The 23,457-nt window shown below is 35.6% G+C and overlaps 1 protein-coding gene across 2 annotated transcripts in view; it reads left to right on the top strand.

Moving 5' to 3' along the window:
* BTBD9 (BTB domain containing 9) overlaps positions 1–23,457 on the top strand; it is a 125,952-nt gene that overhangs the window by 59,980 nt on the left and 42,515 nt on the right. For both annotated transcript variants that reach the window (XM_080586148.1, XM_080586149.1), the window contains exons 8-9: positions 12,716–12,825; positions 22,662–22,851. In XM_080586148.1, coding sequence (XP_080442274.1) covers positions 12,716–12,825; positions 22,662–22,851 — 300 coding nt within the window. The remainder of the gene's footprint in view (positions 1–12,715; positions 12,826–22,661; positions 22,852–23,457) is intronic.

Raw genomic sequence — 23,457 nt, forward strand, 5'->3', positions numbered from 1 at the left:
CAAAACTAAGGCACAGTCCTGTATTCCCTGCAAATTTCTAGTTACTCAAAATACAGCAATAAATAATATTGGCTGCTTCTATTTCCAAACACAGATTTATTTCATTATACTTAGAATAATAATATGATGGAGTTAGCTGTAATAGTCTAGAGATAGCGTTAGCCTGATAATAATCTCCTAGTCTCAACTGACATCAATTACAGCTAGGAATAAAACATTGAACAACAATGAAGAGCTCCCTCCTGAAACATGTTGTTGCTACTAAAATATATATGAATACAATATATAAACTTCATCTTCTGGCTGCATATCAAAATAATGCAGTACTGAGTTCACGTTATCAGCTTAATAAAGTGAAGTGGATCGTTTAACAGGTAATATAGCACATCAGGTAAATTGAATTAATATACTAATGAAGGTTATGTCTGTAGAGTCAAGTTTCACTTTACTGTACGGTAGGATTCCTTTAAAAGATGATCTTTATCACAGACCAGTGCTGTCACTGCTGAGGCAAAAGTCATGTTGTTTAGAGGAAAAAAATCTTCTTGAAGAAGGTACAATACAAGCTCATGCCCTTCAGTGGCAGTTGTTCCAAGGAGAAGTTGTAATGGTCTAATTGTATTTTGAATATGAGAGAGTTCTGTATGAACATAGCCACTTTGGGAAGACCAAATACAAGGTAATAACAATGCAGAGCTATCAGATATCAGCACAGGTATGGTTGAACAAGCATATGAATACACTAGCTCAGCACTTTTTCTTCCAACAGAAATGTATTACTGCAGGTTTCTCATAAGCTGGTCGGTTGTTTGCTTGCATAGCCTCAACTGTAAAATGGTTAGCTAATATCCTAAATCACTAGTTTCATTTTTACCATCTCATCTGCTATGTGCAGGATAGGGAGTATTGAAAAGACTACAATTGTAAGGTTGCACAACAGTTTGTATTCTAAAAGGTTTTCATTTGCTTTTTTTATTTCTGACTTTGGTTCAAATATAATGGCTTACTTCTTCGTTGAGTAGGCACGTTTTAAAGTGTTTTCAGTTAAGTAAATTCAGCAAAACGTAAAAGCAGACAGAAGTGAAAGATAACAATTTCCTCTTAAAACAACCTTCATGGTTTTTTTTTTAGGAGCTCTGGTTTGTCAGTGATAGAGATGTGTAAGATGGGCAGGATTCTTCCAGCTGCTATCAAGGTGAAAACATAGATGTGGCACCCAAGTTTAAAAGGCAATATCAGGGAAATTGTGATAAAGGTTTAGATTGATCAAAGCACTTAAAGATCTCTTTCACATTTTCTTTTTCTGGAGAGAGGAAAAAATGGTATTTAGAGCTACATTTTAGTGGTTTTCATCGTGAGCATTGTACCACGTGTAATGACAGAGAAAAAATCAAGAAGATTTACCTGAACTGGGGGCTTCATCAGTTATGGAAGCATTTCAGTGATGCCATTAAGCTGGGAAAAAGGGTTATCCTTTCTGAGTACTGCATTTCTTCTGTACTAAAGAAGGCAAAGGCATAGGGAGAAGTAAGTTTGTTACATTATAGGTAGATTATTAAAATCACTTAAGGAACCTTTATTTTGTCATAACTTGGTTCCAAGCCTATCTTTGCAACTTCTCAGCATTTTCATTGCAATTTTTATACACGGTGAGTTTATGTTGCTCTTTTTGAAACAGTTGATGAAACACCTTTCTTGCACTTATTATATAGACAGCTAAAAGGATAATGGTTTAATGCGTTCTGTCTTTAAGTAGGTATCCAGAGAGAGCTCTGTTGGATTCCCAAATAAAAGAGGTGAGGTAAATCTTAACTTTTCATCAAAGTGCCCTTCAACCTTCCCCCTCTCGTTTAAGGTTATCTAGCTCAGGGATTTAGAAACAGCATCATCTCAGTAATAAATATTTTCCTACTTCAAGGCAAAACACTATATTTCTAGTCTCCTTTTGTTTTAGCTTCTTTCAGCCAAACATTGGTGTAATCTTACTTTGAAAATGGATTTTAAAACAGTTTATGGTATTAAGCAGTGATTAAACATTATTAATTTTAGTAACTGCTCTTAATAGAATTCATAGTACATAATATTTTTAATTTGATAATACTATGTAATGTTATGTACCATTATGTAAATTAAAAAAATATATTTAAATTAACTCTTGCCAGATAATCTTCAGCCACATAAGATTTGTTAGGGGTACACACTTTTTGTTTGCATTTCTGTGTTTCTAGTGAAGGAAGTTATTATACTTGTTTTTTTTCCATGTCCATAAAATTTATTTCACTGCAGAAGCAGTCATCCTGCAACTGCTAGAAATATTTGTGCACAAGGAGATACTGACTCTTCCATGTCCTTTCAGTGTTCTGTGGGATCTGTTATTAGGTATTTGAAATGTATTACTAAGGAAGATCAAGGTAGATTCGTTGTTGTTACTGATAAAAAATATACAATATGATTCTCTTTATCAGGGCTCAGTTACCTTCATAAAATTCTCTCCTTAGAAGTGTTCACAATGGTAATGCCCTTCACTGCAATGCAGAGTGATTGTGTTGTTGGTGTCCTGTTAATGTGAAGCTGTGGTGGCCTGAAGGCATTGTATAAATGACAAATTACTGCATTTGCCCCAGTCAGATCTTTCTTCTGCCAGTGAAGATGTGTGACAACGTCTAACTCTTCAGCTTTCCTGGAAAGATCCAGTAACTTTCATGGAACATTATTTGCACGTAAATACTCCCTAACTTCTTTGTTTTTCAGTGCAAATATGTCTAATGTTGTGAGCCAAAAAAAATAAATAAAAAAAATTCTTTCCTTCAGCTCTTTTTTCTAGGTACCTCTGGCACTAGGTGATTTTGTGTAGTTTGGGCTGCATATATTGTCATGTATTGGTAAATGCTTGAAGGAGTTGCCTTAATATAGAATCACATAAAAATTTTTGATTTAATGCAACTTTTTTACTGCATTTATTAGTAAAGATGTTTGGTCTTCTTTCATTTTGTCTGGAATCATCAACTAGCTAGTATTGCAGTGCAGAGTATGATCACCTTAAAGTAAGGTGCCAGTCAAAGACAAAACCAAACTGGCTCCCAGTAAAGTTTTTTTTTTATATAATTTTATTAAAACCATAGCAATTTCAGCTCTTATGCTTACATTATGTTTCAATAGAATGAAACAGAAATCCATGACTAATTTTCAGGTGCTTATTTATTACAATGGATAAATGCCACCTAGAAGGAACTATCTGTAGTACTCTCCCTGTTGAAACTTTGGACAAGATCAGAACTTAAGTATGACACTTAAAATGGAGCATTGTATTATGCTAAATTTGAATTTAAATCTTATTTGTGCACCAGACTACATTATTTAAAAAAAAAAAAAGTTGTCTTCATATAGGCACAAAGTTTACTATAGCAGTGTCCTGTTAATTGTTGCAATGCGTTAAAGGTTTATGAGTCTGAATTTTGGGTTTTGTGCCATTGTTCATCATAAAGTGAAAATGTATATAGCAAGAGTTGGTAGTGATATGCTGAGTACCTTGCACAAAAAATTTTAACTTGTAAATTGTAAGTATTGTGTATGTCTCTTGCATGCATGAAATTTGTGCAGGTATACACATGAAAAATCCCCTGCAGATATGACCTGGCAGAAGCTATGCTCTTGTGTCAGGCTTTATTTTATAATAATGGTTTTATGTGCAGCTCTGTATACATTTTGCATCTCTTAGGTGCAACTGTTCATAACAGAGAAGGTTTCTGTGTGATACCTGACAGAGAAAATTCCTTCTTAGCTGCATACAAATTGTGCATAGGTTTGTAATTCATGACTTAAAACTTGAAAAGTTAAGTTTTGTGAATTTAATAAAACATTTTTTTAGGAAGTGCTCACTGAAGTGAATATATATTTTTTGTATTTATAACACATTGACAAAGCATGGAAATTAAAAAAAAATTGGCAAAAAAATTAAGCCAAGTAATAAAATTCTTGCACCTTCATGGTTACAGGGGCACTTTGGCTTAGAATACAGTCCAGAATAAAGTCTGTCAAAATGCTTCTGTTAAATACATAAATAATGAATGGTCATTTTAGTGGAGGGGCGTTTGGGGGGTGCTAAGATTCAAGTTTGTTGCAGTTCTTCCATGCAAGCAGGGCCTGGGAAGCAGGACCTTGCAGCGTGATAAGGGAGAACGCCTGGTCTGATGTTCCTCTTGTTTAAATTAGCATTAGCTGTGGTGTTCCAGGGGTTCTGCTCCTACAAACATAAAATCTCTACTGTTGAAGAGTTCATGTTAATGTTAATCTTTTAAGTGACATAGTTGCTGTTGGCACTTCTATCAGTAAATCAGTGGGTAGTACAATGGTTTTCATATACAACAATTTCATTAACAACTGTATGGATAATAGCTTAAGTCAAGGAACCAATTAATAGAGCCTCACATCTGAACAATTTGAATATTAATGCTTTATGATAAATGTTTAAAATAAATAAGGCAAACTCAGCATAAGATAATGAATTACACCACATTTCAGCATTCCAAAACTGTTTGCACAGCAAATTACAAACTGAGCCAGCAATACTTTGCATTTATTTTCTAATCTTCTCCAAGTACAAGGAGTTGACTCTTTAGGTATAATTTTCAAATCATAGAAATAATGATGAAAAAGATGTTTCCAGTCATTTTTACCAGTACTTTGCTGTTTCCAGTAGAGTTTTGTTTATCATATTCTGTTGTAATTTTAATACAGTGATAGGCAGCTCTCCTATTTATCAGTAGATAAAATGTTTTACTGTTTTTTTTAATTTATTATTATTTATTTACTTTTTTAATATTACAAGCTTCATGTACAATTATAACTCCCCACCCTCCCTGCTTCAAGAGTCCTGGAAGCCTTCACTTATTTATAGAATCATAGAGTGGCTTGGGTTGGAAGGGACCTTAAAGATCATCTGGTTCTTATTCTCTTCTGCTTATGTGCTCAAATACATAGAGTTGCCATACTTCTGGCTAGTAATGGTTCATCCAAACAACCCTTACATAAAAAGGATTTCCAGCAATTGCCATCTTATCTTTTTAATCATTTTCACCCTCTTTTGAAAATCCACCCTTCCTTACCACCATCTTTCTGATATTGAGATGCCAGAGCTAAACACAATTTTCTTTATGTACCTTAGCTACAGATTTACACAAAGGATTTCCAAATTCCTTGCTTTTGTAAACACAAGTCAAAAACACAATTACTTCTTTGTTGAGCTACCATAATGCAAGTTGATATCTAATTTTTTTATCCGCTTACTTGTAGATCGCTTTGCTCTAATACTTTCCAAATATTTCTCTTTGTCATATCTTATATAGGCTGATTCCAGTCTAAATCTAGACAACTATTGCTGAGGTGCCCTTGGAGCAAGAAATTATTATTGCATGTTAAATTCATAGGCTGATGGAACATGAGAAACTGGGGAAAACGGAAAACATTCTCAGATTTCAACACCCTGAACTTTCCTACATTTTCTTTTGGTACATTCAATAAGTTTAAAATGTGGAGTCTACAATGGGTCTGTATAATGTAGTCTAAGCTAAATTGTACCAAAGCCATGAAACCGTATTAGTATAACTGATTTCAAGAAAACAAGTCCAGTTAAAGATTGTACCTTTTGGAAGGAATCTGCCTCCCTGTCAGACCAGCCTGGAGAAGATGCAGAGCAGACTCCCACATCTCTTCTCCAAGTCCCATGTGTGCATGGTGTTAAAACCAGGCTTCCTGAGGACCACTGCTGTCTTCTGTATTTAAGAGAACTAATGTTGTCCTTGAAATTTAATTTCTGAGAGTCCTGTTTTATGTATTCAATAGAGATAGCACAGAGGCAAACAAAGGTGGTGTTTAAGTAAGGTTTGGCTGCAAAGCTGAATCAGGGATAGGATCTAAGGACAGATTTCATGACATCAAAATCTCATTGTATTCTCCTAACAGGTGTGGAATTTATGTGATGAATGAAAGTCCATTAAGAGATCAGGTGAAATTATGGATTCCTGTCCATAACCAGACAGGTTCTGGGAAATAGAACTATTCGGGGTTGAGATCTGACCTGAAACAAAACCTGCAGAGACATGTTCAGAAATCGAATGTAACCAGAGATGCACACAATGTTCAATTCAGATTCAATCAAGGTCATCTCAGATTCAGGGATTTCAAGTTTTGCTGTGTTTGTTTGTTTGTCTAAGTAAAATTGGAAACTAGTAATGAAAAAATACAGCTTTGCAAGCTCACTTTTCTTACATGTGGAATGCAAAACGTGTTCCACATCATGGAAATATTACTTACGTTCCCATCAGTGCCAGCATTAATATGATTAAATATTCCCAGAAACACTGGGTGATGTTCTTAGTCCATGTGTTGCTTATATATAGTACACAAACAGTTGTGTATCCTGTATAATTGTTATATATCAATATTTTTAGCCTTTTGGAGGCTGCAGCACAGACTACCTAAACATTTTTGAAAACACATTTCTCTTTGTAATTGTTGTTTGTTTTGCATCGGTTACACAGGTGGAAGTTGTTACCGCACAGGCTTTGTAAATGTTATATATATGTTTCCTTCTAGAGTTCAATGATCTTGTAGGCGTTTGATTTGGTCTGTCACCCTGGTTTCTTATATTTCCAGTGCGGATTTCCTTTGGTATAAAATAGACTGTATTAGACTTTCTTCTCTAAATGCAGGAAAACTTATTTCCAGTTAGAAGACAGGAATGCTTTCCATATTTGTTATGGCTTAATTATTTAATTTATTTATACCCAGTGCTTTTCCACATAATTTAATTCTGGCAACAGATTTTTTTCTCCCCCCTTTTTTTTCATCCTTCTGCCATGAGCCTGTTGATTCAGCTGTGTGTGTCTGCAGGACTGTATGTTTTAAAGAACTGTGAATAAATGAGGTTGAGATGGCTGTGAATATCACTGTTTCCTTTTCCACTAAAAGACAAACAGAATGTCTTCTCATGCCCTTGTGTGCTGGGCTGTATTCCGTACATCATTGTGGCAATGATCAGAATGCAAATGTTAATGGTTTCTAAGCAGTTAAAGGGTATATGAACTGTTAGCACGGGTGTCTCATACAAAATGCTCCATGAATGTAAATAAAAGGCTAAGTTCTGAGGAGGTAGTTTTGTACATATTGAATTTAGTTCTTTTAGTTCCCTGTTGCTGTTCAGTTTTGCCATGATAGTAACTCAGAGTGGGATATCAATGCAAAATATCTGTTAATTTCCTTTACCTCTCTTTACTTAGTCTTCTGTTTAGTATTCTTACGGGATTGGACTCCGTGCTTAATAGATTCCAGACTTTGTCTACATCTTACTGGTGCTGTTATAATGAAGGATTAAAAAGGATCCTAGAGTATGCATATTCTTATGCTTTGACACACATGTCCTAAGTACTGTTTGGATGCAGGCAGCTCGGTTTTGTTTTTAGTAGCCCTCCAGGGTAGCTGAATCAGTGGTATGCTCAGCAGCAGCTGTCACCTGAATTAAATGTGTCAGCTGTACAAATGAAAAGAGCAGAAGTAAAACATAATGTAGTTGTTCAGAAATACGGGTGTTTGTAGTTGCAACAAAGTGCCCGAGTCATATTTTCACGTAGAGGTGAAGGATTGCCCTGGGAAAAAGAGGGGATGGATGAAGTCATTGCCATGTGGCTGCTGAATTAGTCAAGCCAGGTAGTTCATTCAAATTTTAATACCTTAAGCTTCTACAAAGATGTAGCAGAACACAGTGTTCCCCTCTAGTTAAAATAATTTTCTTGTTAGTGCAAATAATAAAAATGAGAGTTCAGGCTTTTCTGGTATTCCTGCCAAAGGGATCTCGAGGCCAAGGGTAGCCTGTGACTAGAGAAGTCTGTGATATGTGGATGAAATTCTTAAAGCATTTCCATGCTATCAATATCCATAATTTTTGAACAGGGCTAGAAACCAAAGTGAAAGGTCTTCTAAAGGGACAAAACTCTCATGCCGCAGTCCTGTTTTCCTACCAGTAAAATACTTTTAAACCCCCCAAAGTGATCAAGGTTTTCTCTTCTGAAGAACGAGACAGTGTTTTTTCCGTTTCTCTCCCCGTGCCAAATCTACCAGTTGAGTATAAAGTCCACTGGTAGAGGGGCTCATCGGAGCCTTTATTTGTGGTTCTCTTGGAACAGATTCCTGTACAAAGCAGGATTGTCAGCACCAGTGCCCACAGCAGTTCCTCAGAAAAGGGTCTTAGCTTTGGCTTGCAAGTTCATGGAAGACTTCCTACGCTTTGTGGAGGGAAGGACAGATTTTGTAACGTGCTTCTGGCCTAAGGACTTCTTTCCTAGTTTGCTGTAGACAGTCGCACACTACTCTCTGTCCATATTACTGAATATCTCCAGGTGCTCTACTCTTGGTACTTGGTCCAGATGCGCTTGTGGCAACCAGAAGGCTCTTAGGGCTCATGCTGCCTCATTCTCAGCTGTCTGTAGCTTAGACCTCTTAACAGATACAGAAGGTTTTACCTGGTGATGCACTGCCACTCAAAACCCAAAAGCAGCATTGTTTTGTGGGTTAGCCCCAAAAATTTGATTTAAAAAAATGCATTAAAATTTATGGTATACAATATAGCTTTCAGTTTGACTATGACACCATCAACCCAGATGAGTGACATAACCAAAATGCAGAATTTCTGCATTTTGTTGCATTGCAGTTTGAGGTTGTGTATCCCATGTGAACACCATGTTTCTGTAAGCTATTGCATATCAGCAATACAGGAATTCTTAAGTTCTTCTGAGAGATGTTTTAACTACCACTTAACTGAGTTCCCGAATTTTTGATCAAGCCTGTTGATGAGAGTGATTCGACAATTTGGCCGCAAAATTAGCATCTGGGTTTGACAGTACTTTATGGCTTGTATTCTTGTGTTGCAGCTGGACAATAGCTTACAGAAACATGGTGTCCGCACACACAGGATGTACGACCTCAAGCCCACCCAGATTTTACAGTACTTTATTACCAGACTGTGCTTGTTTCTGTTAGGGCAACAGGATACTCAGAGTGGATGTAAGACAACTGAGGAACATATACATGTTTTCTTCATTGTAAAGAAATGCAAGATTTTTGTGTCATCATATTAATATTAAAGTTCAATTTCAACTCTTCTAATTTTGTTCAGCTCTGTATAAATAAAGTGTACATAAAGAGGAGAACAACAACTAATATTCAAATGATTTTTAAGACTTGGAATAAGCAGTAGAAGTCAATGGTAAAGTCTTTGGAGATTGTGGAAATATAGCTAACAAAAGGAAAGTTGGGAGATTTGTTTTCAAGGTCAGTGTGTATTCCATAACCTATACATCACTTCAGTAGAAAATCTCTATTTCAAACTCCTTTTGTACTTGTGTTGGTGATGTTGGTAATGTACTTTGCTGATTTTGAAAGTATCCTTTAGAAGCAATCACACAGGACACATTCAGTGCATTTTAAGCATTTGTAAATGTGCATGTGCTGAATAACTATACATACTAATTTTGTTACCTGTAGTTGCATATTCCATCTAAAAAATTGTTCCAACAAAATGATGAGGTGATACACAGGCACTGATTGCATGAAGGATCCTTTTATTTTTAATCATGTTGCATTTTCTTCTGTCAGAAAAGTGCTTAGGAAAATTTACAAATTTTCAAGCACATCATGAGCTATAATAGATATTTTAAATTTCTGAAATCTGTAAGCTTTGAATTAAGACTTCATTGTTCATATTAAAGTCACCCATGTTGCAGTTTTTCATCAGCATCATATTTCTGAGCCATTCTTTTCAGTCCATGGTTTAATGTTCTGAAACAGGTTATGTATCTTCAACATCTTTCTTCATTGTTGATATTTAAAATGCAGATATAACTTCCTTACCTAGAGGTACTGGGCATCTCTAACAAAATCTACATCAAGCTTGCATCAAGTGGAATGATAACTTAGAATTTTTATTTATAATCTCAGAATTTGTTTTTAGAAGTTAAGGTATTTAACATAATATTGAAGATTGCCTAATTTTATTTTCCACCAAGTAGAAGTATATAAGGTTCAGGCAGGAAACAATGCTTATTATTCACCTTGAGAGAAATAAGTAAGGAATAAGATATATGTATTGTCACTGTGAAAAGGATGAGGTTTGCCATATCATTATGTTCTGCTTTGCAATAATATTACCACATTGAAATAATATATTTCAGAAGATTGGTTTATATGTAATTATTTTAATGGATGGGATTTTGTTTTATATTACTACAAAATTCTAGCTTTCCACCAATATAAAATACTGTCAACTATTACTCAAAATAACTGATAAGAGTATCTGGCGTACAAAAAAAAATATTCTGTGCCTTTCTACTTGTTGAACAGAGAACTGTGTTAACCAGTGAATGATAATGTTACTTAACTCGTGCAGTATGATAAAGACACTTTTCCAATGACAGACTGTCTTTGTGTGTTTCTCACCCTCTTGATGTGTATATATATATATATATATAAAAAAGAAATTTGCCCAAGTATTACAGTTTTCTAATACATGAAAAAATCTAAATAAATTAGCTTTTTTTCAATTGTGCCATTGTGCACAAGGAGCCTTTTGTGAAGCAGTTCCTTGCATTCCTATTAGTATTCTTACTTTGTATATTCTCTGAAATTCTTTAAAGCAGGGAAGCATAACTGAAGTATTTCAAAGTATTTCCACTAGTAATGTTCTGTTGGTTACCCTAAAGTGTGTTTTGTGCAAGCATGGCAACTCAGTCAATACCTTTCTTGCCTGAGACAGGCAAGAGTCTCTAGGGTAAGACGAGCCTTCCATGTGTACTTGAAGCATTCCAAGATCATTCCTGTGCTTAGCCTTAATACTTAAATTCTCCATTTCTAATGCTTGATAGAAATAAAGCATTGTAGTATGCTGGTCATTGCCAATGTATTTAGGGTTCATGCTGTACTCATGAATTGACAAAAAAAAAATAATATATATATATGTATAAAAAAAACAATCTAACCTGAAAAGACTAGACGAAATAGGTATGTGCCTGTTTTGCAGAAGATCAGCTCTGTGAGTAGAAGAAGCCTTAGGGTAGCTCACGCTGCAGTGGGTTGGGTGGTTCTTGCTTCTGTTTCTCTGTTGTACTTTTGCTCTGGCTAGCTGTGTGTCACTTGCACTGCAACTTCAGCATGTTAAGAAAAACTGGGGTGTGGTATCAGTTTTACCATCATGTTGTTGACAGCAAAATATGGCATTTCACGTAGCACCAGTCTTTTTTGTTTCAAGCAGTGATAATAAAAATAAATTTAAAATTAATTGAAATTTTGAGCATATTTTATATCATTTTTCTATACATAAAGGAAATATGTAATAATGAGTTTTTTTTCTTTCTTTTGTTTTAACGAAGTGGTTATATAAGCTAAAAGGATCAGAGGTCAATACAATAGCTCTGGCAATTTTAGTGATGTTATGATATTCAGATAACATAGTTGTCTCCTGCAGTCATTTGCATGTATTAAGTGGATTTTAATTTTTTTTTAAATATCTTGCTATGTACACTAAAGACAAAGTAATATCAGTAATAATTCTTGAAGAGGGTTAACATCACTATGGTATGTAGCTAGGAGCTCTTCCATTGTGTTTTTGTTTTGTTTTTTTAAAAAGTCAGGGTTGAAAGTTGTGTATCTTTCAAACTCGGTATGATAAAAAACACAAGCTAAAATGACTCTGTTGGTGAACAGCCATTATGCTGGACCTATAATTGTATTGCATAAGTGAAAGGTTAGTTTTTTATAGCAGACAAAGGATATTGCTTAATATTCGTATATTCTGGTAGTTCTTAATTGAAGAGAATTTAATACAAAGTTTTCTGCAGTGTGGGTAACCCATTTTGTGAGATAATGGTATTTGATCAAGACTGTCTTCTGTGTTGTTTGTTCAACATTTATTGAAATGATGTGCAATGTTCCATTTAAAGTAAAAACTTATAGTAAGAACTGTTGTATCTCTTCCGAAAAATGAAGGAATCAGGCTGAATTGAGATTAATGACTGTTTATAGAAAGTGAAGTCTCCAGGGTAAGGTAAAAGGTGAATAGGTTAGGGTATTCAAGAGTAGCTCTATTTGATTTTGAATTAGAGTTTAAAAGTACAAGTTACACAACCCAGAATGAAACTCAGAACTGGCTTTGTTTCAAAGCATTTGATTGTTCAGATATTTATTATTATTAATAAAAGATATGCCAACAAAGACATTGGTATTTTGTACATCCAGTGAATTACTGACAGAGTCATGTTAAAAGGTAAATAATTAGTGGCTTCTGCAGAGAAGTCATGGAGATTCGTTGGGTTTGTCCTGGTTGTATGAAGTTTTTCATTGTGGTAGAAGGCAGTTGGTTAGGGGATTTTTATTTATTTATTTTCTTTTAATGCCTCAATGAACACACATTTGTGCTAACAGTCAACTTATGAACCAGAAGGTGTCTCATGTTGGTTTTCTGGGCAAATTAGTCTGGAAAGGTTTTGATAAATTTTATGGCATTGTACTAGTGCCAGCAGCCTGGCAAGTTTTGCTGTAAATTTTCTCTCTTTTTATTCCTTGGTTCTTACAGCTTTTCACAGTACAGTCCCAATGAATCATTTATGTTTTGGTGCATAGAATTTCATCATGCCTAACTTGTACTACTTGTCTTTTTTCCCCTCCACAGGTATATTCGCATTGTTGGGACCCACAACACAGTGAACAAAGTTTTCCACATTGTTGCATTTGAATGCATGTTTACCAACAAATCCTTTACTCTTGAGAAGGGTCTGATAGGTAAGAGATGCAACTGTTTTCCTTTTATATGAACTGCTGTGAACACTTGCCTTTTAAGACTGGCCATCACTGCACTTTTACTGTACTTCCCCTTCCACTCTAACTTGAGTTAAATCGTGCTGTAATCTTAGGATTAGTTGGCTAGTCCTCATGGCTGCTTTGAAATTCCAGTGCTGTGGATCAATTAGTGACGCTGCAGGAATGTTAAAGTTCAAATTAAATTAACTGCTGCTGACAAAACCACTGGTAATTGAGTCACTCTGTGCTCCTAATCCGATTTTTCTTTCCATGTCATAGTAGGGTTGCTTTTGCCTCCAGCTAGGTTAGCCTGAACTCTGTAACTGGGATGGAGTAACCAGAGATATTTATTGTACTGAAGGTGGGTTTGGGCATTTAAGGCCTCTTATGCAGACTAGTTTCAACTGCTGAAAGTGAACTCTAATGTGTTGATTTTCCACCAAAGAATTATAGACGCATCTAGCCATGACAGAGCATCATATTGGCTACCCTTATTCTCAGAACACTGTGTTGATGTTCTGTTATTTCTGGTGCTGTCTGCTCCAGACAGCTTGTGTTATACTAATTTAAGTACATTTACATAATATTGCATTGCTTAACGTAGAAATCCCAAACAGATCAACAATACTAAATGATAAACTGGGTCAAAGTAAGATTTCTTAGTAGTTCAAACAGGGTGATCTCTGCATATTCTTCTGTATAAGCTTACGAGTGAGATCTTGAAATTCATTGGAAAAAGAGTTTTATATACCTTTTAGTTGTTGTGTACTTATAGGAGGGATTTCCCCAATTTGTGGTTTTGCTCTAACTCAGTCCTTCTGAGTTAGTCCTTCTTTGTATTTTTCAGACCACCTATTACTGTTGTGTATGATATAGTACTGCAGATTGTTGCTTGTTCTGGGAAGAAATTGAGAATTTTCAGCAAAATTGTCGGAGTTCATGCTATTTTTTTAAAATATGAATTTAAATTTTAAGCATGCACCTATGGTAGATAGAAGGGAAAACAGTTCTTGAAAAAGAATCAGAGGGAAAATTTTTAGTAAGACATAGTCAGACATACTTCTCTTAATTCTTTTCTGAGGAGAACTATACCTGGCTGTAAAAAAAAAATGGGTCCCAACTCCTTTTGCCCTTCCTCCATGCATTATACAAAGGCATAACATCACTAAACCCAGTCTCATGAGATTTGCTGTGGGATTTCATGATGTCTTTATAGAATCATTGAATAAATAAATTGCCTGACAAATCAAACTTTACTGATCTTTACATCATGCAGCCTGAAAATGTATAAGCTGTCAAATAATGCAAATAGAAAGTTTTTCCTTTGTTTTAGTGAGTTTGCAAGTAGTACTGCAATTGTTATCGACAAGAAAATAGAATAAGCAGTAAGGAATGGCAGAATTTAAAGAAAATATTTAGCTGTAGCAAGCTAGTTACCAGAGAAACAAAATGTTTCGAGTTTGATAAAAAACTTTTGAGCTAAGTTTCATATGTATTGCTGCTAGCTATGAATTTGTCAAAAGCTTCATGCAAAATTAGAATTATTTTGTGCAGGTAAGTGATGCATATATCTTTATACATTTGTTTTAAGATTGTCAATTCTATTTAGTAAATAATTTAGGACCAAAATAACATATTTACCTTCCCCTTTTTTGCGTATTTTAAATAACTTGAAGATTGTTCTGTCATAACAATAGGCAAGGTAGTGAATCCATGTTGGCTTGTTGGAGCGTATGTGTACCATAGCTGACTTGCCTTTCAGGTACACAATGACATTTGTTTTTTAGTGAGCTTTTTTGTGAGGTGAACAATTCCATCTGCTTCAGCATTGCATGATAGTGGGTTCCAAATTCAAATCATGAGTTTCAAGGTTAATCTAGGGGTTAGAGACTTCAAGTGGCTTTATTTAAAATGTATTGGTTCATGATTTTTTTTTTTTGTAGTTACAGATTTCATTTGTACTTTGGAAGAAAAGTAATATGTGGCCATTCTTCAATATCAGTTGTATATTGTAAATGCTTATGTAAATCAAAATTTAGGCTAGGATATGACTGTTAGAGCCAAGTCATTTTATTGCTACATCTCTTGCCAATATACATCTGTATTCTATGATCAAATTCCCATTGGTTTAACTGTATGGTATTCTTGCCAACATATGCCACAGGCATATCACCTGCTGTTTCATATTTCAGTGCTCCATGCCCCTAGTGCATCTGTCTATTAAATTGTGGAGATATTTGGAGGTAGCCTTCTACTTGTTTCCAATTTTAGCTGCCACTCTTGCAGAAAAGGCTCCTTGCCTCCCAGCACTACAGAACACTTTATCATTTTCACATCTCCTTTTTACTAGAAATCTTAGCATCAGAGGTAAGAACGTGCTACTAGCCTTGCCAACAGTAATGCAGATGCATGCAAAGTCACTGAAAAACAAATACTGTTCCCTGTTCAGAACAGATTACCCTCCTAAACTACAAGCAGAGTTGCAATTTCAGTGTGTGTAATGAACTGCATTATGAGATGCTTTTGATATTGTTTAGAGGTGTGAACTGATGAGAAAATTGATGACTAATGGCAGAGTACCATGAAAGAGGGAATATGTGGACCAATTTCTGATTGCAAATGAGGCATCAACAGTTGAATATGTGACTTTGCAGAGGAAGGGACAAATGGAAAGATTTTGAGACAAGTTGGGGCCAGTGCAGTTGTGAAATGCAGGGGAATAATGGCTGTTGCACCAGAATTTATTGCTAACAATGTTACCTCTTGAAAAGCTTTCATCCAGCAAAGTGACCTTACATGCATTTAGTGCTTTGTTTTACATACCTGTATAAGAAAGCGTGTTGTCTGGTTCCCTTTATCAAACAGACTGTCCCAGTTCCACTTCCATAAAAATTTTGTGTGACTACCAATAGGATAATTGGCACAGATTTATCTTATTGCTCTAATGAGGGTTCATAGTGTTTCTTTCTATTTCTCTAGTGACAGGATAGGGTAAAGTGAACTGAAAGTAGTTAGGAAAGCTCTGTGAAGTATATGAAAGTGCAGTAATCAGAGTAGGTTGCTTCTAAGCTTGATTGAGTAGAGAAGCTTTCATCCTTATCCTTGAAAAGCAGTATTGGGTAATATTATTGAGTTCATTGTTTATGCAGTATGGTATTAAATGTGTTCCAACCTAATTTAATACCTTTACTGCTGTTGCTATAATCCATCCTATTAAGGAAAGGAAATGCTCATCCCTTGAAGGCTGTATGGTCCTTTCAGAAAGCCTTTGTGACCCTTCTACAAAAAGAGCACCAAAGATACTATACAAGGAGTTTCTCATTTCAAATCTCATTCCAAAGAATTCAGGCCACTGAGGTATCTGTTTAGGGATTTTACTCAGAGATTTAAAAGTAATTATTTAATTTTCATTAAACCTATTCAACTCGATCAGAAAGCTGTATATACAAAGAGGGTAATTTGTCGGATATATTATTACTGATATATAGTATCTAACGGCTGTCACTGTAAAGCAAAGATTAGAAGGCTGGCAAACAAATAATAAAAATGAAGTGTCATCACATGGTAATAGCAATTTTATGTTGTCTTTTTTTTACATACAGGGTTTTCATGACAAATGATTAACTTGACATGTTATATTTAAAAGTTAATATGGAAGATTTGTGTAGTTCCAGTACACAATACTGGATGTGATGCTGAATTGACCCATTGGCAATTAACTAGCAATTTTGAGGTAAAAGTAGCAGGATGTGCTCTTTCTAGCACTGATGTTTCAGTCTGATGTTTTAGTGTTGGTTTACACTTTGTTGTCTTGTTAAATGAGGTAAGTGACAGAAATGAATTCAATCATAGGAAATTATTCCCTAACGCAGATGTTGGGGTTGAGATGTAATTTTCCTTTTGGCATATTATCTCTAAATGTGTTTGTAAGTTTGCATTTTTTTTTTTATATACTGGATTCACTAGATTGACATAACTGTTTTGTGTAACAGGGATGCAAATATTTTTAAATCTCAAAAACTTTTTTTTTTTTAACTTCTGAAATTTGAATGGTTTTTAGTCGTTAATATTTAATCTGCAATCCAAAACAAATTAACATTCTCACAAGCAGGAGGCATGCTCCTCTCAAGGGAGAAGCAGTACCCAATATGATGCGATTGTTCGTAATGGCTTCTAATCTGCCCGGTGGCAAGAAGCTACAGCCCTGGGCAAGGGGCTTCTCCTATGCAATGCCACTCTTGTTTTTTGTTTTCCCATATATATATAGGAATCAATTCTGTTTATCTGCCTGAGGGGGAAAAAATGATAATTTCCCTAAGTCCTGTGGTTAAAAAAAACCTTTAACCAGTGCTGAGGTGCGGTTAAGGACTGTGCAAGCGCACGGGTTTTACTAGGCCACAGTCCTACTTTGAGCCTGGTGAGGGCCATAGGGAGTGCAACGTGGAAGGCTTTTACACAAAGTTGTGTTTATCTGTGGTCTGTCTCAGTCTTTCAGACTATCCTTAAACTGGTGCATTACAAACAAAAGGGGAAACGGTGAATAATGACTGAAGAGCAAGAGATGGATATAAAACACTGGAATGTCCTTGGTCACCCTCTGGGGAATGCTGTTCAGTACTTGTGAATCATTGTGAACCTCCATTTGTTCAATGCCTTAGGAGTACTTGTTTTAAAGGAAAAAATGAAATGAATATTCATTCACTTGTCTTTTACTCACTGGCAGTTATTAAAAGGCAAAAACAAACAAACAAAAAACCACTTAAATGTATAACAAAGAGAAACCAGTTGTATCAGTTTCCTAGTATGTGGTTCAGCATTGTAAAATACTGCTGACTCTCTCCAAGGAAGCCTCAAGAGGTGCTATTTCCACATCTAGTTTAATGCTGACTCCACCCAAAGCTATTTATTTTATTTCATCTCTTTTTAAAGGTTAGTCTTCTTTCAGAGCCATGCAGGTTTCTCCAGCAATGCAAGTCATCTCTACTGCAAGCATAGCCTTAGGAAATAATGAAAATTTTAAGACCATCTAAATACTGCAGGGATTTTTTTTCCTTTTTCTATGGGAAAGGGCAGCCACATGGTCAGTTTAGTTAGTGCTATTCTTTAATAAAGATCTGTTCATATGGTGCCAGTTACTTTTTTCCCCCTTATTTCCAGTGCTGCAACAAAGGCTGCTTACTTCTGAAGGCTTTTATGAAATGATTGCTATTTCTTAAAGTCTTCCTCAGACAAATTTCAGTTGAAGAGCTCTTTAATCAACCAATTGGTTGCCAATTAAAAGTGTGCCCAATTCTAATGACTTCTATGCTTTTTGTATGATGTTTGGAATCAAAAGCAGCCTACTCTGCAATTATTTTAATCCAAACTGACAATTGCACATTGAGGAATAATAGTGGGATTTTCTTTTAAAATTGGCCAAAATTGTAATTTGCCCTCTCTTCCAAGTCACAGACATGGCTATGTAAACCTTCACATTCCAGTGCAGTGTCTATGGCATAAGTCAATGTTTATCCTTCAGCAGTTCTAATATCTGTGGCATAGCCTGGTGTTTACATTTTAGTAGTTGATAACAGTACTGACTAAATCAGATGATTGTCAGAATTTTGTGGATGTATTTATACCATAAGAACAGATAAGAAAAAAAAAAAGTATCCAAGCCCTTTCTTGAATCCTTAAAATAATAATGCTAGAATTAAATATACTGCCAAGCAATTCATCTCTCCATACCTCAGCATAAGACCAGGAAACAAGAAAATAAGTTTTAATAACTGTTTTCTTCCTCCTGTACTGTAGCCTCAATCATCTTTTCCTTTTGTTTGCTTACAGAATGTGTATGCTTTGCTAACAAACATATTTTCTGTTCCATAAAAGTGAATTAGATTTGTCAAGAGTATGAACTGGGGGAAGAGGGAGGAAGAACTTACATATTTGTAATCTCCTCTTTTGTTTTTTCTAACAACATTGGTTACTGTAATAGCTGGATAGCTGGTAGATTAAAAAAAAATCAAGAAACAAAGCAAGACAAAAATTTTAAAAAACGTTGTTTTTGGCAGTACATTTTTGTAAACAAGTGACCCAAATTGTAGTAGAAATTCTAATGGGAAAAAGGAGGAGAACCAGCGGACTTAAAAACACAGCACAGATCAGAGTCCCCACCAGATGGTATTTTTAATAGATTTATCAAGCGGATATAAAAGAAGATGATAAACATTCAAAATAGGGAGTGGCAGACTCCCCTAGAGAGAAGAAACAGTATGGCACCTTCTGGATGCTTCAATTAGTTAGAATCACTTTCTAATTAACCGTTGTAGTGAAAACCACAGAATTGTATTGAATGCACAGTAAGACAATTTCTGTGTGGTTGTTAAGAAGTTTGACTAATCAGAATAACATCATTTTAGGAGTTCATGGATAAGTGCAGAAATTTAAATGTGAGAGAGCGTGATGGTGCTTAGAGGGCATGCAGGTACGATATTGGATGAACTGAGTAGTATTATGTTAAATTAATGCCTTAAATAACTTAGAAGGTGTCTGAAATGTGCCACAGAGCCTTAGTGATAATTGATTTTGATATTTTATCTTTTACATATTTTTTTTAACCTAGATATTCATAGCTTCTGTTTCCTTCAAAAAGCAGCACTAAATGAAAGATGCTTTAATGCCTGTATAAAATGGATACTCAGAGAAGTTCCCTTACTGCCAGGGAAAAGGGGAAGAAAAGAAAGCCAAAGCAAACTTTGTTTTGATGCCTGTGCTCATAGTTTTTCATTGTTGGTCTTTGTTTTTTTCAGATCATTCCTAGTGAAGTATACCTCATGTCCAATACTTTTCCCCCCGTAAGAATCCGGAAATTTCTGTATGTCTCTTTTTAGTAATACTGAATCAAGACATTTCTAAAATAATAATGTGGTGCTTTTAGTATCACAGAATCACACAGAATATTAGGGATTGGAAGGGACCTTGAAAGATCATCTAGTCCAATCCCCCTGCCAGAGCAAGAACACCTAAATCATATCACACAGGAATGTGTCCACACGGGTTTAGAAAGTCTCCAGAGAAGGAGACTCCACAATCCACCCCCAGGCAGCCTGTTCCAGTGCTCTGTCACCCTCACTGTAAAAAAAAGTTTTGTCTCATATTTAAGCAGAACCTCCTATGTTCCAGCTTGCACTCATTGCCCCTTGTCCTATCATTGGATGTCACCGAGAAGAGCCTGGCTCTGTCCTCCTGACACTCATCCTTTACATATTTATAAACATTAACAAGGTCACCCCTCAGTCTCCTCTTCTCCAAGCTAAAGAGACCCAGCTCCCTCAGCCTTTCCTCGTAAGGAAGATGCTCCACTCCCTTAATCATCCTTGTGGCCCTGCACTGGACTCTCGGTGTCTATCAGTGCTATGTAATAGAATGGGCACAAAACAATTTTTCTAATCATATGCCAAGGCATATTTGCATATATTCCACCTTCTGTGCATTTTTGCTCATTACAAGCACATTTATTTACAAAAACATTCTTCAGCTCTGAATCCAGGATCTTTGCAAAATTATTTCTTTCAAAACATGGACTTCATCACTTTGTAGTCTTACATACACACATTCACGTCGGGTTGCACATGAATTGAGTACTCTTTCCTCAGGTTGCTTAGGAAGATGATAACAAAAAACACTTGTCAGAGCAAGAGCTGTAACCTTGACTAGGCTGGAGACGGGCACATGAGCAATCGGCTGGTGTGCTGTGAAGTACCTTTGAAGGTAAAGTCATGGTGGAATCAAAGCAACCTGAAGAGGAACCTGGTTGCCATAGAACACTTTAAAGCAGTGTCTCTGATTTAGACATGTTGCCTCCTATGAGTTAGACAGAAGAAAAGGTCTTCTGGAGTCTCTTGTAGTGGGAGGAACGGAACTGACTTGCATTGAAATCTCGCAGAGCTTTAAACCTCCGTGTTGATACATATTGACTTCTGCTTTAATCTGCTGATGTCTTTCCTCCCTTTTATTCTTCACTTTTTTTTTCCTCCAGTTTTAGACTTGTCTTGGGGAGTTCTCCTAAAGCATGTTCTTAGCAGTCTTGAAACCATGTAACTTCTTATACATAAAGCCTTTTTGTTTTTTGATAGTAACAACATTGCATATAACACAGATCCTAGAATGGCCTGGGTTGAAAAGGACCTTAAATATCATCTAGTTTCAACCCCCCTGCTCTGGGCAGGGTTATTAGTTTTTAGGGTTAGTAGTTTTTGATGAGCATACAGTGATGATATCAAATTTGATAGTGCAGTAGATTTTTAGGAAACTGTTGCTTTTCCATTACCTTGAATTATTACTTGACAATGAGCTTACACATTTTCCTTTTTTTTTTTTTCCTCAGCATTTCATGTTTGTTTAAGATTCTGCTCCTGACACTAATAGCACACTTAAAACAAAGAATCACATAATCATAGAATAATAAAATGGTTTGGGTTGGAAGAGATCCTTAAAGATCAGCTGGTTCCAACCCCCCTGCCCTGTTCATGAACACCTCCCACCAGACCAGGTTGCCCAAAGCCCCATCCAGCCTGGCCTTGAACACCTCCAGGGATGGGGCATCCACAGCTTCTCTGGGCAACCTGTGCCAGTGCCTCACCACCCTCAGAGTAAAGAGCTTCTTTCTAATGTCTAATCGAAGTCTACCTTCTTTTAGTTTAAAACCATTACTTCTTTTCCCATCACTACACTCCCTGGTAAAGAGTCTCTCCCCATCTTTCTTGTAGGCCCTCATAAAGTACTGGAATCCTAAGCTCCTCATGGAAAATTAGCTCTTTTATGGGTGCTGGAGACTTGTGAAATTAGCTCTGAGATTTCATATAGCTGTATTTCAGCCATTTTCAGATGTTGTAGTACTTTAAATACATATTTTAGAGACAATCATTGTCTGTAATTAAGTTAATCAGTTGGAAGTGGGCTTAAAATGTTGCATAAATCCATTTTCATCTATACTACTTTTTTGTGAAAATTCACAGTGTTGGTTTTACATGTATTTCTAATTTTTTTGTGCACTTCATGTTTTAGCTGGTATTGTTCTTGTTCTGATTTTTTTTTTAATTTGTTCCATATGAGATATTGTGAATTTGGAAATTTTGTCGAATTGATCATTGTCCTTCACATAATTTGGTAACATTTTTTCCTCTCCTTTTTTTATTGCGTTACCACACACGGATTGGTCATTCTTCATCAGAGGATGACATACAAAATCTTACCTTTTTTTTTTATACAGCCTGTGTAGACAGAATTTTTGTCATCAGTTAGCAAAAACTGCATTTTCAATATTATGTACCCTACAAAATGGCTAAACAGGTAGCCTTGATTTTTGCATGTCATAGAGAATATCATTTTGCAACCTTATTCATCTTAACTTTTTTGAGAGAGGGAGAAAGAAAGTGTATGTGACATACATGTTTGAAAAGTTGAGGAAGTTATCTAAAAATCATATTTTCTGAGAAAGTGCTGGACCTGAATAGGGTTCTTTTTATGTCCATCAATCATCTTATTGAAAGGTGACATTCAAAAAGCTTGGGGAGTCTCTCTGAATTGCAGAGAGAAGGTTCCATAGTTGGTTAAATGTTAACAGAGGAAAATTAAATGTAGTTCAAAAATTAAGTGTTGAAGTACTTGTAAAACAGAGCTTTGTAATTTATATTAAGTAAGAGTTGTTTCCTTGTGTTGATCGTACTTTCATTATTTTTTTTTTCCAGTTCTTTGCCAGATATAAGGACCATTATTATCTGGACTGTTTTCTGACTGTATTACTGTGTCTGTCTTCTTTGTGTTTTAATTTGCAGTTCCTGCTGAAAATGTTGCAACAATTGCAGATTGTGCCAGTGTGATTGAGGGTGTAAGTCGAAGTCGCAATGCCTTGTTGAATGGAGACACAAAAAACTATGATTGGGATTCTGGGTACACATGCCATCAGCTTGGGAGTGGAGCTATTGTAGTACAGCTAGCACAGCCCTACATGATTGGATCAATACGGTAAGGGGGTTTATTTTTCTCCAAACTAAGGGCAACAATGAGACTTCTGCTGAGTACAGTTATTTTCCTATAAAATATAGGACACTTGGAAATGATGGTAATTAGGGGACCAATTTATTAATTGTCTTTCAGCTTTTTTATTTCAGTATAATAGGCATGTTAAAAATTAAATGTATGAATTGTATGTCAAGATACAGCAGTGCAATTCCAGAAGATATTGCATTTCCAAAGCATAATAATAGTAATAGTCAAATTGTAAGATTAAAGATGTATATTTATATTAGAACAGAAATTCAATTGCAGCTTAACTTGTGATCACAGTAGGTACAGTTCCTCATATGCATCTCATTGTGAAAATAGAAGCATTTATTAAAGAAAGCCATCATCTCAAAGTCATCTAGGTTTCCTTTTCACTATACACTATTAGTATGAACTCGAACGTAGAGTGTATAATAAAGGCACAGAACTTGAATATTGCTTTACAGTGTTGGATTAATGAAGGTATTTAGATCTGGATTGAAATTCATTGAGCCATTTCCCCAGTGAATGTGTGTGTGTGTCTATGAGAAGACAAGGTTTTGGCTAGTGCAGAAGCTTCTTACACTC

The sequence above is a fragment of the Anser brachyrhynchus genome (assembly GCF_964034855.1).
Source record: "Anser brachyrhynchus genome assembly, chromosome: 3".
NCBI classification, from domain to species: Eukaryota; Metazoa; Chordata; class Aves; order Anseriformes; family Anatidae; genus Anser; species Anser brachyrhynchus.